At 41.8% G+C, this 18,647-nt stretch overlaps 1 protein-coding gene across 2 annotated transcripts in view; it reads right to left on the bottom strand.

The window, feature by feature from the left end:
* TMEM71 (transmembrane protein 71) overlaps nt 1-3,077 on the bottom strand; it is a 29,457-nt gene extending 26,380 nt beyond the window's left edge. The window contains exons 1-2 of one of the 2 annotated variants that reach the window (XM_061123174.1): nt 2,773-3,077; nt 1,290-1,371 (exon numbers count right to left, since the gene is read on the bottom strand). In XM_061123174.1, the coding sequence (XP_060979157.1) occupies nt 1,290-1,335 (46 nt within the window). In that variant the 5' untranslated portion in view covers nt 1,336-1,371; nt 2,773-3,077. The remainder of the gene's footprint in view (nt 1-1,289; nt 1,372-2,772) is intronic. The other variant, XM_061123173.1, reaches the window with a different exon arrangement.
* Between the last annotated feature and the right edge of the window lie 15,570 nt (nt 3,078-18,647).

Genomic DNA, 18,647 nt, shown 5'->3' with positions numbered 1-18,647 from the left:
TCTCAGGACTCTACGGGAGCAAGAGCTCATTCAGGGGTTTCTATATTCTGTCTCATCTCTCCTTCAACACTCTTTGAGAGACTCCTTAGTCTGGACGAGGCAATAATAAACCAGGCTTCCCTGGTGACTCAGCGGTAAAGAATCCACATGCCAAGGCAGGAAACTCCAGGTTCAGTCCCTGGGTTGAGAAGATCCCCTGGAGAAGGAAATGGCAACCCACTCCAGTATTCTTGCCTGGAAAATCTCAGGGACAGAGGAGGGGGGGGCTACAGTCCATGAGGTTGCAGAGTTAGACATGACTTATTAACTGAACAACAACAAAAGTAATAAACCATTAGCATCAAACTGACTCATGAAAAGGAGGAAGAAAACGTCTTGTGGGAAGCTGTTGAAAACCCAAATCAATTACCCAACGTGCTGGTTAGTTTAGCTTACTCAGTCATTTGAGGAATTCAATCATCTGTCTAGATTCTCTCTCATTAGTGCATCTGAAGGCACTTCTGTTACAAAATAATGAGCAGAAGACACTGTTGGAGGAAAAAAATGTCTGTTTTCTATAAATGATTTTCCAATGTATGACACCTGTGAATATTCTTAATTTTTTAAAAAGATCGTGCATTCATTCATCCCAGTTTAACTAAAAGGCTGGCAACAGATTTCAGTTGGGAAAAGCTGCAGTTGATTAATATTCTAAATGCTATTGCAGCATTTTATATTGTATAGAAATGGTGTGAATACTTGTAACAGACAGCCTCAGTGAAACTTGGTTCCATTACTGATAATTAATATCTAAGACAAAGAAAGGAGCTTAGACTTTCAGATTGAGTTGGCTGATTTGAAGGAGAAAACTGTAGGTGTGTGAGGGAGGGTTAGAAGCAGGGTTTGGGGAAAAAAACAAACGACAAGAGGAAGGAAGAAATTTGAAACCACTACCGTTTTAACAACGCCCATATTTTCTGTAAGTAGCTATCAAAATCATTCAGTATTTTTTTTTAATAGACAAACCGTTTTGCATCTTAATGGTAGCTGATAAACAATCTTCTTTCACGTTTATGCACGGGCATCTAAAAAAAAAGTGATTTTTTTTTTCCTACTAAAAGGAAAAATACCACATTTCTCTCAAGGAAAGAAATGAAGTCAAAATCATTGCCAACGTGAATGCTGGCATTTAAGAAGCACAAGCTACTGACAGATGGTTAATGGTATGTGTATCAGCAAAATCAAAGCGGGGAGATTGCTAAAAGGAGTCTAATCATTCAAAAGATAATTGCGTAGAGCAGTTCTCTTACATTTACTTGCTACTGGTGTTGACATCAGTTGAGATATTTGGTACATCTTGGGATGGCTGCTTGTTCAAACTTCACAGATTTTCTGCAGAAGACATTAAAAGAAAAGGTGGATTATGTATTAAAAATAGAAAGATGATGCCAAAACAGATGGCATCTACTCACGGCACCAGTCAGATTGTTTACTGAAAGAATACAGAGATAAATGGGGCTGAAGGCAGAGTTGAAGGACCACTGAGCTTGTGTCTGCCTCGATGATTTTATATTTCATTTTCCATTGTCTCACTCAGTGCCTCTAAATAATCTTTTTCTGTAAATAAGGATAACATTTCATTTGGGAAAGCAAAACTTACAAAGGTTGACTTGTATTCAAAATGAAATAATGAATATTAATTATTTGGTCAAGAAATCCGGAAAAAAAAAAGATTGGTTTTAGAATTCTCTAAATAGATGTATTCGTATGTTTATCATCCAACACACTTCAACCTCATTATCAAGTTCAAACAATGCTAGAAGAGTGGGGACTGTCTTTTGCTTAACACCTCAAACCACTGACAGGTAGTTACAGAGAGGGCTGGGGGTCTTTATCGTTACTATCAGTCTGGACATTTCCAAGTAGCATGAGAAGCATTGCACTAAAAATAGTATATTGCTGGGCAGATTTCAAAACTCACCTTTTATGAACATATAATTTACTTTCTCAGTTACAAATTAAACACATATACAAGTTGTGTATATTATGTAAACTTCCATCACTTATCACTCATTGCATGGATCTGCTTTCCACTGATCTTTCAATTTTGTATACATTTTTATCCTAGCAGCATAGTAAGGTAAGACAAAATTCTTCTCTGATTCATCACCTCTATCCACATTTTTTCAAATGTGATAACTAAGATTGTTTCTGTAGCTGTCACACAATTAAAACAAACCCAAATAATTCTATAGATTCAAATTGAGTCTTTCAATAAACTAGACACAAAACCTGCCAGACAATATAGATCCTGCCTTACAGGGACCTTAAGAGAAATCAGGAGAACTTTCTGGCATTCCTTGAAAGATCTCTAAATCAAAGCATATGCATAGATTTCAATGGTTTGGAATATAAAATAATACTGTTTGCTCTACAATACTGTACAATAGTATGTCAGTAGTCCTTTCCATTTTTGTCCAACCCAAATTACCCTATGTTAATTTCCCCCAATCATCAAGTTTAATTTTAAGCCAACAAGTTGCACAGCAGAAAGTAAGGTCTTACTGCTACATCTTATTAATTGAAATACAACAGGCTACAGTTAACTAACAGTTAACCAAGTATTAGTAACACTGAGAAAGACTTCCGGTGCAGCTCTAAAACTTTTCAAGAAAACAGACCCTATCTATCAGTTCCATGAAAGCAACTCATCTGTCCTGAAAATGTGTCTGTCTTCCTTCCAAAGAAAGTTCCCAGCCTCTTCTTCCAATTGATAAATAACAAAATAGTTACTGAAATATGATGCTTTCTGCGGTTGAGAGTCAGCAGAGAGATCCAGGACTTAGCAGGTTTTCAGCTGAAAATAATGAGAGCGTACCAACAGGTGCAGAAGTCTTTTCACAAAGGGAAACCCGTCTTTCCCTCCTCCTAACAGATAGCTGCACACATCGCCCTGTGCAGGCTTTTGCAGAGAACTTTTGTCTTCAGCAGCCACTTGTTCTTTCGGCTGTTTCCAAGAATAGAAGAGCATGTAGTTCTCTGGAAAGCAGCCTACAACTGCTCTTGTTTTCTTTTAAAAACAGCCTGCGTAACCAGAGGCTGAGAGGCACAGTGAGGTCACACTTCCTGTGCTACTCACATCAGTGGCGCTCACGCTGAGGAACATGGTGAAGATGAATGCAGTCTCCTGGACCGACAGTGGGGGATGACTCAGACCAGCCGGACGCATCACGGGCACACCAGGGATGCTCTTCTGCGCCAACTCATCACCCCCGCTGCGAGAACATAAGAAAAACTTTCAGAGAAGCAGCACCGCTCACTTATCATATTCTGGACATTTTCAGTGTGAGTAGTGCGTGGTTGGGAAAATTACCTGGAGCAGGGCATGGCAACCCACTCCAGTATTCTTGCCTGGAGAATCTCAAGGATAGAGGAGCCTGATGGGCTACAGCCCATAGGGATGCAAAGGGTTGGACACAACTGAAGTGACTTAGTATGCATGCATTTAGTGCCTAGTAATACTTGGCCAAAATTGTTATTGGTGATCAGGCATTGATGCTATTCAATTCAGAAGACTATCAAATACCAGAGCTTGATCTGAAAATGTCTGCAGTGCCAATATGTTTATCCATCAAAGGTTGGACTTTTCAAGAAACTCTGTGAGTGGCATTTTAAACTTTATATTTAAATGTTTCTAGAGCTGAAAACTCTTCAGCTATTATAAAACTTCTTATGCTATGGTAAATGAAAGTGTTAGTCACTCAGTCGTGTCTAACTCTCTGCAACTCCATGGACTGTACCCCACCATGCTCCTCTGTCCATGGGATTCTCCAGGCAAGAATACTGGAATGGGTTGCCATTCCCTTCTCCAGGGGATCTTCCTGGCCCAGGGATTGAACCCAGGTCTCCTGACCTGCAGGCAGATTCTTTACTATCTGAGCTACCAGGGAAGCACCAGATGCTATTGTAGGGTCCCTACAAAGCCTGCAGTTGTCGGTGATAAAAGAAATAGACCTTCCAGCAATACTGAGGGGCATAGGGTAATGGAGAGTCACATAGACAGTCAAACTCTGTCTGCCACACTAGCTGTGTCCCCAGTTTATGACTTCACCTCTGAGTTGTAACTTTCTCATTAAGTTTAAAAATGTAATAAAATGTATGTTACTGGATGGCTTGTAGCATTAAATGAGATTTAAAAAAATGAGAATTAAGTGAGTCCTCAGCTCAGATGTCCGAGATGAATTCCTTGTTTGTTTTCTGTAAATCAGCTTCCCTTCTGAGGCACCAGTCACCAGGCTGCAGAAAAGTTGATCTCATTCTTTCTTAGGGGTTTCCTTTCCCCCTGAGGTTATGCCAAAGGCAGAGTCTTCTGTAGAACACCCCCAGGCAGGAGAAGCTTTTAGGAGGCAAGCCCATCTAGTCCGTGGTCAGCAGCTTTCAAAGCTGACCCCCAAGAATCCTTTGCAAAATCCCCTCCCATATAGTGGGGACTGAGGCTAATAATTTGCCTCTTCTAAATAGAACAAAGAATATAATCAGTCTGATTTCTGTGTTGACCATCTGGTGATGTCCATGTGTAGAGTCTTCTCTTGTGTTGTTGGAAGAGGGTGTGTGCTATGACCAGTGCGTTCTGTTGGCAAAACTCTATTAGTCTTTGCCCTGCTTCATTCCATACTCCAAGGCCAAATTTGCCTGTTATTCCAGGTGTTTCTTGACTTCCTACTTTTGCATTCCAGTCCCCTTTAATGAAAAGGACATCTTTTTTGGGTGTTAGTTCTAAAGCGTCTTGTAGATCTTCATAGAACTGTTCAACTTCAGCTTCTTCAGCGTTACTGGTTGGGGCATAGACTTGGATTACTGTGATATTGAATGATTTGCCTTGGAAATGAACAGAGATCATTCTGTCGTTTTTGAGATTGCATCCAAGTACTGCATTTCGGACTCTTTTGTTGACCATGATGGCTACTCCATTTCTTCTAAGGGATTCCTGCTCACAGTAGTAGATATAATGGTCATCTGAGTTAAATTCACCCATTTCAGTCCATCTTAGTTCGCTGATTCCTAGAATGTCGACATTCACTCTTGCCATCTCCTGTCTGACCACTTCCAATTTGCCTTGATTCATGAACCTAACATTCCCGGTTCCTATGCAATATTGCTCTTTACAGCATCGGACCTTACTTCTATCATCAGGGTATTGTTTTTGCTTTGGCTCCACCCCTTCATTCTTTATGGAGTTATTTCTCCACTGATCTCCAGTAGCATATAGGGCACCTACCGACCTGGGGAGTTCCTCTTTCAGTATCCTATCATTTTGCCTTTTCATACTGTTCGTGGGGTTCTCAAGGCAGGAATACTGAAGTGGTTTACCACTCCCTTCTCCAGTGGACCACATTCTGTCAGACCTCTCCACCATGACCCGTCCGTCTTAGGTGGCCCCACACGGCATGGCTTAGTTTCATTGAGTTAGACAAGACTCTGGTCCTGTGATCAGATTGGCTAGTTTCTGTGATTATGGTTTTAGTGTGTCTGCCCTCTGATGCCCTCTCGAAACACCTACTGTCTCACCTGGGTTTCTCTTATCTTGGATGAGGGGTATCTCCTCATGGCCGCATCTCCTGACCTCGAATGTGGAGTAGCTCCTCTCCGCCCTCCTGCGCCTGCACAGCCGCTGCTCCTTGAAGGTGCGGTTGCTCCTTTCGGCGCTGCTCCTGACCAAGGGCATGGGGTAGCTCCTCTCGGCCACTCCTGCGTTGGTACAGCTCTATACAGTCAGCAAAAACAAGACCAGGAGCTGACTGTGGCTCAGATCATGAACTCCTTATTATAAGCCAAATTCAGACTTAAATTGAAGAAAGTAGGGAAAACCACTAGACCATTCAGGTATGAACTAAATCAAATCCCTTATGACTATACAGTGGAAGTGAGAAATAGATTTAAGGGACTAGATCTGATAGACAGAGTGCCTGATGAACTATGGACGGAGGTTCGTGACATTGTACAGGAAACAGGGATCAAGACTGTGCCCATGGAAAAGAAATGCAAAAAGGCAAAACGGTTGTCTGAGGAGGCCTTACAAATATCTGTGAAAAGAAGAGAAGCAAAAAGCAAAGGAGAAAAGGAAAGATATTCCCATTTGAATGCAGAGTTCCAAAAAAGAGCAAGGAAAGATAAGAAAGCCTTTCTCAGTGATCAGTGCAAAGAAATAGAGGAAAACAACAGAATGGGAAAGACTAGAGATCTCTTCAAGAAAATTAGAGATACCAAGGGAACATTTCATGCAAAGATGGGTTCGATAAAGGACAGAAATGGTATAGACCTAACAGAAGCAGAAAATATGAAGAAAAGGTGGCAAAAATACACAGAAGAACTGTACAAAAAAGATCTTCACGACCCAGATAATCAAGATGGTGTGATCACTCACCTAGAGCCAGACATCTGGAATGTGAAGTCAAGTGGGCCTTCGAAAGCATCACTACGAACAAAGCTAGTGGAGGTGATGGAATTCCAGTTGAGCTATTTCACATCCTGAAAGATGATGCTTGAAAGTGCTGTACTCAATATGCCAGCAAATTTGGAAAACTCAGCAGTGGCCACAGGACTGGAAAAGGTCAGTTTTCATTCCAATCCCAAAGAAAGGCAATCCCAAAGAACGCTCAAACTGCCACACAATTGCACTCATCTCACACGCTAGTAAAATAATGCTCAAAATTCTCCAAGCCAGGCTTCAGCAATATATGAACCATGACCTTCCAGATGTTCAACCTGGATTTAGAAAAGGCAGAGGAACCAGAGGTCAAATTTCCAACATCTGCTGGATCATCGAAAAAGCAAGAGAGTTCCAGAAAAACATCTATTTCTGCTTTATTGGCTATGCCAAAGCCTTCGACTGTGTGGATCACAATAAACTGTGGACAATTCTGAAAGAGATGGGAATACCAGACCACCTGACCTGCCTCTTGAGAAACCTGTAATGCAGGTCAGGAAGCAACAGTTAGAACTGGACCTGGAACAACAGACTGGTTCCAAATAGGAAAAGGAGTACGTCAAGGCTGTATATTGTCACCCTGCTTATTTAACTTATATGCAAAGTACGTCATGAGAAACGCTGGGCTGGATGAAGCACAAGCTGGAATCAAGATTGCTGGGAGAAATATCAATAACCTCAGATATGCAGATGACGCCACCCTTATGGCAGAAAGTGAAGAGGAACTAAAAAGCCTCTTGATGAAAGTGAAAGAGGAGAGTGCAAAAGTTGGCTTAAAGCTTAATATTCAGAAAACTAAGATCATGGCATCTGATCTCATCACTTCATGGGAAATAGATGGGGAAACGGTGGAAATAGTGTCAGACTTTATTTTTCTGGGCTCCAAAATCACTGCAGATGGTGACTGCAGCCATGAAATTAAAAGACACTTACTCCTTGGAAGGAAAGTTATGACCAACCTTAACAGCATATTAAAAAGTAGGGACATTACTTTGCCAACAAAGGTCTGTCTAGTCAAGGCTATGGTTTTTCCAGTGGTCATGTATGGATGTGAGAGTTGGACTGTGAAGAAAGCTGAGCGCTGAAAAAGTGATGCTTTTTGAACTGTGGTGTTGGAGAAGTCTCTTGAGGGTCTCTTGAACTGCAAGGAGATCCAACCAGTCCATCCTAAAGGAAATCAGTCCTGGGTGTTCATTGGAAGGACTGATGCTGAAGCCGAAACTCCAATACTTTGGCCACCTCATGCGAAGAGTTGACTCGCTGGAAAAAACCCTGATGCTGGGAGGGATTGGGGGCAGGAGGAGAAGGGGACAACAGAGGATGAGATGGCTGGATGGCATCACCAACTTGATGGACCTGAGTTTGAGTAAACCCTGGGAGTTGGTGATGGACAGTGAGGCCTGGCGTGCTGCGGTTCATGGGGTCGCAAAGAGTCAGACACGACTGAGCAACTGAACTGAACTGAACTGAAGTGAAATAGATTAAGACAAAAGTGATGAGTTGCCACTACTATGATTAGGTTATAAAAGTTGGACGCATCTGTCTTACCACCTTGTCTTACACACTTGGATGGAGCAAGCTGTCATGTTGGAGAAGCGCACATGGCAAGGATCTGACAATTGTCTCAAAAGTTGTCCTGAGTCCATGAGCCAAGAATGCAGCCAACAACCATGTCAGTGTGCTTTATAAAAGTGGAATGGTGGTTGCCCGGGACTGGGAGGAGGAGAAAACAGGGGAATGTTGGTCAAAAGATGCAGAGTTTATGCAAAGATAAATAAGTCCTAGAGATCTACTGGACAGTATAATACCTACAATTAACAATATTGCATTGCATACTTAAAAACTTGCTAAGAAGGCAGATCTTATGTTAAGTGACCTGTCACAAAACAGATGGTAGATTGATGGGTAGTAGATAGATAGAGCAGGAGGAAATTTTTTGAAGGTGATGGATATATATTTATTCACATTGATTTTAGTGGTGGTTTTGTGGGTGTATATTTATCTCTAAACTTAGATTGTGTACATTAAATATGTTCAGCTTTTTTCTACGTCAGTCATGCCTCAGTATGATTGTAAAGTAATTTTTTTTAAAGTAGTTTTTAAAAAAAGCTTCTAAAAAAAATAAGTTTTCAAAATAGAAATCATTATAAATTCTTTAAGGAATCATGGGCTTTGCAACTACTCCAAAGACACCTGTTCTCATCATTTATGAAAATAATATTGCTTGAAAACATTTTGGTCACATAACATCTCATAAAACTTGGTCCTAAGTGTCTCAGAAACTTTAATGTACTGTGAATCACTTGGGGATTTTGTAGAAGTGGTAGGTCTAAAGTAGCAATATAAATTCTGTGTTTGTAAGCAGTTCCTGGGCTTCCCTGTTGGTTCAGACAGTGAAGAATCTGCCTTCAATGTGGGAGACCTGGGTTTGACCCCTGGGTTGGGAAGATGTCCTGGAGAAGGGCATGGCAACCCACTCTAGTATTCTTGCCTGGAGAATCACCATTGAGAAAAGAACTTCGCAGGCTACCGTTTATGGGGTTGCAAAGAGTCGGACATGACTGAATGACTAAGCACACACACTCACAACCAGCTCCTGGTGAAAACACTGTAGTTCATACACTGATTTTTGGTGAGCAGGATGCTAGTGAGTACACTTTGGGAAATGCTAATATTACTTGGTGCATGTCATGAATTAATTTTAAAATACTATAAGCAATAAATAAACACATGTATGTGCTTGCTTAACTCCTTCAAGTACTCATGATTTCCCTTCCTACTTAAGCCTCACCCGCCTCTGGATTTCTGTGTCTCATTGAATGGCATCACCTTCCATTCACTTGCTCAGGTCAGGAGACTAGGAGCAGTCAACAGTATTCCCTCTGTAGCCCTTGAATGAGACTCTCTCCATCTCCACTGTCAGTTCTGGAGCTCCAGAGGCCACCTTCCCTCATCTGGACTTCAGTACCAACTTTCTGTCACCTGCCTCTTCCAAATACATTCCCCAAATCTGGGTCCCCAACCCTTGGGATGTAATGCCTGATGATCTGAGGCTGGAGCTGATGTAATAATAAGAGAAATGAAGTATACAATAAATGTAATGTGCTTGAATCATCTGGAAAACATGCCCCACCCCACCCTTATATGTAGAAAAACTTTCTTCCACGAAACCAGTCCCTGGTGCCAAAAAGGTTGGGGACTGCTGCTCTAAGCCACAGCCAGAGTGATCTCTGCAATGTAAATATCTGATGACGTTGTTCCTCTGATTAAATACTTCAGTGGCTTGTTATTGCTCCTCTCTCAGATCAAGTTCAAAGTTCCTTCCAGTATCTACAAGGTCCTGGGAGGTCCAGTACTGCCTATTTTCCAGCCTCTCTTTCCCTCGCCACACCCAATCTTTCTAGAATTCAATAGTGGTGGCTTTTTTTTTTTTTTTCAGGTTCTCCAGCTTAGTCCCACCTCAAACTCTTTGAACACACTATTTCCCTTGCCCCTGGCCATCTCCTTCCCCAGCCACTCTCTCTCCTACTCATCTTTTAGATGCAAATAGTTCTTTCTCAGAGCAGAGCTATAGCTTTCCAGGTGGCACAGTGGTAAAGAATCCACCTACCAATGCAGGAGACACAAGAGATGCCAGTTTGATCCATGGGTTGGGAAGATTCCCTGGTGTAGGAAATGACAACCCACTCCAGTACTCTTGCCTGGAGAATCCCATGTTCAGAAGAGCGTGGTGGGTTATAGTCCATGGGGTCTCAAAGAGTTGGACACAACGGAGCGACTGAGCATACATAGTAAAAGTCAAAGCCAAAATTTTTGTGGCTTGTAGCAATTATCACATATTGTCCCACATAGTGGCTTTATGTGTCAATATGGTTAAACTGACCATATGTCTCAGAATTCTTTCGCTGTATGTCCCTAGCTAGGATGGGCCAGAATTGCCATTAGTACAAGAGTTGGAAGGTGGGGATTCAGCAGGAGCCATGGTATTCCTTGGAAGGTCCATGTGGCTCAGGCCTCATTGTTGCTCATGCAAAATTTCACAGACCTACCTGCTGGCCCACTGCATGGACTGGACCCAAAGCTCCGATCCCTGAGGGATGGCTTCCTTCAGCTTCCCAAATCCTGGTCCAGGAGTGAGAATGGCTCTGTAGCAGGGCAATCACGGCAATGAAGTTGGAGGCTTAGAGATGGGAAGAGGCCAAAGTGGGTTTCAGTGATAGATGGAGTCATGTTCCAGCTGGTTCTCCAGGGATTCCAGTGGTCCCCACTCACCCTACTCCCTGGCAACCTTTTGATTCTGACCAATCCCCTTATAACTTCCTGTTCGGCATCCCTGCAACAAAAAAATAAATGGAAACTTTCTTACCAGTGTCTAAAATTATTCCCTTCTTCCTCAAAAACGGAACACAAAGAAAGTGTAAAAACAGAGCATGTATACCTAACATAATCTCAGATTGTCTGGACCACACTCTTGGTTCACAACCTGGCCCCCGTACAGAGAAAGCAAGGACACACCAAAGAAAGAGGCAGAGAACCCCAGACTGGTAGTTGGCAGCCTGAATAAACAATGGAACTTACCTCCAAGATTTGTCTTGAGCACTACAAGATGAGTAGATCTCTGTACCCACCCAACTGAATCTCCAAAGGTTATACAGAGGTTTTAACCAGATTTAGTCATATATTCAGTCCAGGTTGTCCCAATAACAACTTACTCTCTCAAAGCTGCATCACTAAAAGTGACTCGCTTGGCAGGAAGAGTGGGCAGAACCAATATTCCAAAGACAGGGGGTGGGGGTTTGGGGGTAGGAAGGGTGAGTAAACTTCCTCTGGCTGGATCCAGCCCACAGGTCACCCTTTGGCCACATTCTGTCCACGACCTTCTCCAATAACCACACTTTTCCTTGTAGCATCTTTATAAGCAAACGGTAAGGAGCCCAATTTTTTTTCCTGTTGTGTGGATGATCGATCACACATGTTTACACTGTTCATTTCAGTAACTCACATCTTTCTACCAGCCAACTGTGTGATTAGTGGTAAACAAGGGCAACAGATTTTTTTTTCAATATATTTAATTACCTTGCATTTTCACAGACTTTGTATTGTCACCAAAAGAAAATTCTCTTCTAAAAACAAGTCTCTTAAATAGTAATAATAATCATATCTGCAAAAATAAAATAAAGTTGTCTTACGATTCAATGCTTACAAAAAAAAATGCATACTTTCCATCATTCCTGATGATTCTGCTTCTTAGCGTGAATCTGACCAACACATCTTGCCCTATGTCGGCTGCAAGTTGGCTGTAGCTCTACCCCTCAGGCCTTTATTCCAGGAACCAGGCTGAAGGATCAGCCCCTGGGGGTGGGGTGGGGAGGACATGTCTTGAGTCCCCACTTGAAATTTCCACTTGTATTTTATTGGTCAAAGCAGATCATGCAGTCAGTCTCAGTGTCAATGGGGCAAGTACACATCTCCATGAGAAGTGTTGCAAGTCACAGGGCAATGAATGGGGACTGGAGTACATAAATGTAGGGAAGAAAGGGAATAGCTTGAAATGATTATGTAATTTATAGCCCTCGTCTCAGTCACAAATATTTACCTCCTCTCTAACTTTTAAAAATGCTGAGAGGATGTATCTCCGCAGAGAACACCCACAAATCCCATTCAATCATGGCCACAAATCTCAAGTCTAGAATCTTCTAATATTTCTATATTGGTTCCTTTTTATATGGAGATTTCTGAACCATCTTGCCCCCTATGCCCAACATTCAATACTGGAAGAAGGACAGGATATTTCCCCCCTAAACTTTCCCCTTGAGTAAGGGGATTAATGGAAGACACACAGCAATGGCTGTTCCATAGAAATTCTATAACTGAGTGGTCAGACACTGCAGAAGCCCTACACCCAGAGGATGGAAGATGCTTCTGATAAGACCCTAATTCTACCCCCGAGGTGTGGCAACCCAGGCAATTATTTGTGGCTCTTGGTTTTACCCTCTGGAAAGTAAGTCACTCCTTTTCCTTACTCTCCTTGACCACCTCTGAAGATTAGGTAATATGCCTTCTTTGGGAACAGAGCAAATTTCTCAGCCCACTTTCTGTTCCTAGGAGTAAGAAAGTGGGAGAAGTCCTCTGAAATCTTGAATTGTTATAATGTCTTTGATACCAAGCCAGTGCCTCTTTGGCTGTACATTCTGTCAAAAACATAGTCAACCACTTAAAAAAATTTATTTATTTTTGGCTGTGCTGGGTCTTCGTTGCAGGTTGGGCTTTTCTCTGGTTGCAACAAGGTGGGGGTGGGGCTACTTTCTAGTTGCATTGAGCGGGCTTCTCACTGGGAGCCTTCTCTTGTTGCAGAGCACAGTGCTCTAGGGCGCGCAGGCTCCAGTAGCTGTGGCTCCGGGCTCTCAAGTGCAGGCTCAGTAGTTGTGATGTATGGCTTAGTTTCTCCACAACATGTGGAATCTTCCCGGACCAGGGATCGAATCCACTGACCCAGCATTGGCAGGTGAATTCTTGACCAATGAACCACCAGGGAAGTCCTACATTCAGTTCAGTTCAGTCGCTCAGTTGTGTCCGACTCTTTGCGACCCCATGAATCGCAGCAGGCCAGGCCTCCCTGTCCATCACCAACTCCCAGGGTTTACTCAAACTCATGCCCATTGAGTCAGTGATGCCATCCAACCATCTCATCCTCTGTGGTCCCCTTCTCCTCCTGCCCCCAATCCCTCCCAGCATCAGGGTCCTACATTAGATCTTCTTAAAACTGATGTTCTCAAACTGCCTTTGTTACTAATGTGTCTTTTTAGAATTTACATAATATTTCTTGCAGTTTCTAATTGTCATGGGAGTAATTTTTAAAGGGAGAGCTGGAGAGAGACAAGAAACAGACTGAGGAATTGGGAGGTGGGGAGTTTGTAGAGGAGGAAGATAGAGAGAGACTGATTAGTTAGTGAAAGGCCTGTAATAAAGTCTTAATAAAAGCTTGCATTCTTGGCAGCAAGAACAGTGCCTTACTCATCTCCATGATCTCCAGCAGCAAATAGAGGACTTGAAGCAAAGTGAGTCTTCAGAAAATGTGTGTTTTCATAGAATCTCAGAGAGAGAACTAGAGAACCCCAAGAGATGACAGTGATTAGATATAAGGGTCCCCACGAAAGGTGAGAAAGGAACATTTGGAAACACCTGGCATTTGTGTATCAATTATCATTTGGAAAACATATAAGGCTGGTTCCTTCTAATTTAATTCTCATTACAACTCCATGAAGTAGACTTAAGATTCTCACGTACGTGTGAGGAAAGAAAAATCACAGAAGTGTCTAGACCCCAACCACTCTGGTAATAGTGTCAGGTCTAACACACAATTTCTGGTATTCTTAATCTCTGATTTTCATACGCTTTCTTATTTTAAGTTGCTATTAAAAAACAACAGCAAGAAATACTTTAATGGATTGATTTCCTTCAAACATATAGTCTCCTATGATCTTCATGGTACTTGTAATTCTCAAAAATAAATAAATAGACAAAAAGCAAAGAAAATAAATGAAATCAAAGGTTATTTACCTTTTTCTTAGGGATACTGGCTCTGTTGAATGTTTTGCAAACTGCAAAAGAGGAAGTAATCCAATACCTGACCACAAGGTTGGATTGCCTCAGTGTTTTTTTACTAAGACAAAACTGTGGACTGTGGCAACACATGTCCTAACAAGTTCTCTGCACTGGTCCAGCCCTCTCCCATCCCCCACTCTCTTTTGTCTGAGTGTCTTGACAGTTACCTTGGAGATATTGATATTGTTTTCTGGTCCTGACCAACAGGACAGATACTTAGTCAAATTGCAAGTGACCAGTTGAGCACATATTTTGACCCTGAATATGCCTTCACGCTGTATCAAGATGACCTGTTAGTGTGTTGGTCTACTGGACTACACTGTTAATGCTTTTGAGCAAGAATTAAGCTTATTCATCCTTATGCTTCTTGGGCCTAGTGCTGAACTTGGCACATTGCCAATGTTCAATAACTGCTGTGGAAGAATTGGAAGTAGCATGCTGTTTTTCATTTGTCAGAGTTTGAATCAAAACTAGAAAGAGTATGCATCAACAGATGAGTGGATAAAGATGATGTGGTATATGGGGAATGGAATATAACAGAATATAATGGAATACCAACTCAGCCATAAAGAAAGGATGAAAATTTTGCCATCTGCAACAACATGGATGGACTTGGCATTATGCTAAGTGAAACAAGTTAGACAGAAAGACAAATACTGTATGATATCACGTACTTGTGGAATCCAAAAAATACAAGAGACTAGTGAACATGACAAAAAAGAAGCAGACTACTCACAGAGGTAGAGAGCAAGTTAGCGCCTGTAAGTTGTCATTTGGAGTTAGAGTCCATATGAGTCAGCAGCAATGAATATTAGTTGTTTTTGTTGTCTGTTTCCCATTTTCTTTCCAGTAACAGCAACTCTACTTTCTTTAAAGGACCCACTTATCCCCATCTCTCAGTTCCTGAGGTTGGGGCTGGGCTCCATTTCTACCGGCTTGGTTGGGGATTGGACCCAGGTTCGTGACAAATCAGTGTAAGTCATTTCCAAGGCCACTACATTTGGCTCAGAATTGGGCACCTGATTCAATTTAGACCAATGAGAAAATGATGTCTAGGACACATTTTTATGTTCTTTAGGATGTTTCAGTGACAAGTTGGAAGCTGTTGGGGACCTGGGTGTGGATCCCAAGAATCAAGCTAATCCATAGGAAGCAGAGTGCAAGGTATTATCAAACCACCCCAGAAAGCAAAATATCCCATCTCCCTTTTTAATTCCACAGACAGAAATTCCATTTATGCTTAGGTCTGTTTGTATTGAATTTCTGTCTCATGCAACCACAAGACTCTTAACACACCGCAGGTATGAAACTTCCATGTACATAAGAATCCTTTAGGAAGGCTTTTAAAAATGCAGATTTTCAGTCTCTATGGCCAAGATATAGGTTAGGGCCCATGAACTTGCATTTTAACAAACAGCTTGGGTGGGTCTATTGCCAATGATTGATGGACCAATGCTAGGGAAACACTGAGAGAGTTCGTGGAAGTGATAACAGTAAACAGCAATAACCAGAATCAGAGGAATTTCAAAGTATTAGCATGGTACATGCGTGTGTGGCAAGTCATTTCAGTCGCGTCAGACTCTTCGTGACTCCATGTACTATAGCCTGCCAAGCTCCTCTGTCCATGGGATTCTCCAGGCAGGAATAGTGGGGTGGGTTGACATGCCCTCCTCCAGGGGATCTTCCTGACCCAGGGATTGAACTCATGGCTCTTATGTCTCTTGCATTGGCTGGCAGGTTCTTTACCACTAGCGCCTCCTGGGAAGCCCATTGACATCGTACCTGGAAGTAAAGAGCTCATCCTTTGTTTAGTTATCAAAAATGGGAAAATTCATTGAGGAATCAGGAGTTTATTTAATATTCAATTTTTTTTTCCATTTAGGAAGTCTCTGATTTCTCTCCTTTTTTTTCCCCCTGCTTTATGTATCATGATCATTTGTCTCAGTTTGTCCAGGACTGCACAGATACCCACCTGTTGTTCTGGTATAATTATTAATAGCACTTCTTCCCATTCTTAAAATTGTCCCTGGTTTGGATGATAAATTTTATGGTCACTCCATTGCTTCAGGGCAATCTACACAAGTTCTTTGTCATTCAGGTCTCTTACTGTGTTTTTCCAAGTTTTTTCCTGAGCCAAACTTTTTTTTCTATTATGACCTTTACTAGCAGAGACTGAAATCATTAATTACTGCCAAGTCTAAAATTCTCAAAAATCTCAGAAACCCGGGTAGCCTTGGAATAGCATATAAACTTCCAGTAAAATAAAGCTGTCTAGAATGTCCCATCGTTCTCAGGGCTGACTCATTCTAGGAAAGCAGCCTATGAACCCAGAATCCCAATGGGAAATGCATTAGGAATGTGAGTAGAATGCTGTATATGAATATACGGGAGAGATGATATCTCTCTGGCAGGTTCATACTGGGTCTAGGGGCCAAACTTCCAGAGATTAATTCTGGAACAATTATCACTTCTGGTCAATTGATTAAAGGATACGGTGCTAGAGAGACAAGAGAACCAAATTCTTTGGCAGGTGAAGAATGTGACATTAGTGTCATTTTCAAAGATTTGTAAGTGGAATAGATAATGTGCAAAGGATATTTCTTGCAGTAGGTTAAGTTTCTACCAGTCTATTTTTTAAAAATTTAAATTGCTTCAACTTTCTTCACTGATGCTAATTATATGTATTAAAGCAATACACACAAAATAGCCTTCTTGTGTTTTATATGTAATTAAGGAATACCTGGTGTTTAGTAATGACTTCTTCTCTTAAGATAGGTATATACAGTTCTTGACTATTCCAGGAGATATTATGGTTCCATATGCATATTTTTAATATTGCAGGAATTTAGTTCAGTGATTTCTGCCTAAGGACCCTTGTTTCAAGATAATTTGCCCACTGCTTGTTTGGTTCCACTCAAACACAGCTGTAAATTCTTTCTATCTAAATTTGGAGATGAAGTGACTGATGGCTAACACTTACCATCTGGATGAGGGGTGGGAGAGAACAGAGAGTACAGGGCGATGCATAGCTTACTGTATAGCTGGGGAGTCAGCTCTAGACTTTTCTATATCTTGTATCCCTTTCCTGGTACTGACTTTAGACTTTCTAGAGTCAAAAGCAGCAATGATAGCCTATGTGAGCTTTCTATCAATCTCATAGGACTTAATGTCCCCTTTTTAGAGTTAATACTATGTTAAGACCTTCTGTACTTCTCTGAAATTAAATCCATAAATGAAATAATCAAACTCCACATAAAAAATTCCACATTGATTTTTTAAAAATATCAATATAATGCCATATGATAAGTTAAAAATACACTATTTATGAAAATAACTCAATAAAAATAATATACATCACAGTACATAGGTGTTCAGCCTTGACCCACAGAGCCACAATGAGGTGGTCAAGTGCTGGCACAGTAATTTTGGTTTATCCTGAATGTAACAGCTGTAAAATGCAGAGTGACATAGATGTGTTCTATCAGTGCTTCAACTATTATGACTGGCCCTGCTACTGGTGACACGATTTTAAAGGTGCAGTTGCTGCTGCTGCTGCTGCTAAGTCGCTTCAGTCATGTCATGTCCAACTCTGTTTGACCCCATAGACGGCAGCCCACCAGGCTCCCCATTCCCTGGGATTCTCCAGGCAGGAACACTGGAGTGGGTTGCCATTGCCTTTTCCAATGCAAGAAAGTGAAAAGCGAAAGTGAATTTGCTCAGTTGTGTCCGACTCTTAGCGACCTCATGGACTGCAGCCCACCAGGCTCCTTCATCCATGGGATTTTCCAGGCAAGAGTACTGGAGTGGGTTGCCATTGCCTTCTCCAAGGTGCAGTAAACCCTTGGTAATATACAAAGAGGACAACTTCTCTCATGTTATATGGTGGTTTCAGTCCTTGAAAATTGAGTGTACATTATAACCTTGCAAAAATATTGTGTGCTTAGGTATAAGACAGTTCTATGCTGTGAAAATGGTGAACAGTTTCTTTTTCTAATTAAAAAAAATTTTTTTTACCTATATGAATGTTTGGAGGACCATTCAAAAGTCATGTATGACCTATGGCAATTCTTCGAGGTATGGGAGTAACTTATGCATTCCTGGAGGTTTGTAGCTCTCCCCCTGAAGGTGGGGTCCCTCCCCACTCAGCTGCGGCAGTGCCTTAACCCAATCATGTGACAATTAAAATTACACACACTCACACCGCCCCCCCACCCAGTTCAGTTCAGTTCAGTCACTCAGTACTGTCCAACTCTTTGTGACCCTATGACCCTCAGCACGCCAGGCCTCCCTGTCCATCACCAACTCCCGGAGTCCAACCCAAACCCACGTCCATTGAGTCTGTGATGCCATCCAACCATCTCATCCTCTGTCGTCCCCTTCTCCTCCTGCCCTCAATCTTTCCCAGCATCAGGGTTTTTTCCAATGAGTCAGCTCTTCACATCAGGAGGCCAAAGTATTGGAGTTTCAGCTTCAACATTAGTCCTTCCAATGAACACCCAGGACTGATCTCCTTTAGGATGGACTGGTTGGATCTCCTAGCAGTCCAAGGGACTCTCAAGAGTCTTCTCCAACACCA

The sequence above is a fragment of the Dama dama genome, chromosome 21 (assembly GCF_033118175.1).
Source record: "Dama dama isolate Ldn47 chromosome 21, ASM3311817v1, whole genome shotgun sequence".
NCBI lineage: Eukaryota > Metazoa > Chordata > Mammalia > Artiodactyla > Cervidae > Dama > Dama dama.
This window is presented reverse-complemented; position numbering and strand designations above follow the sequence as displayed.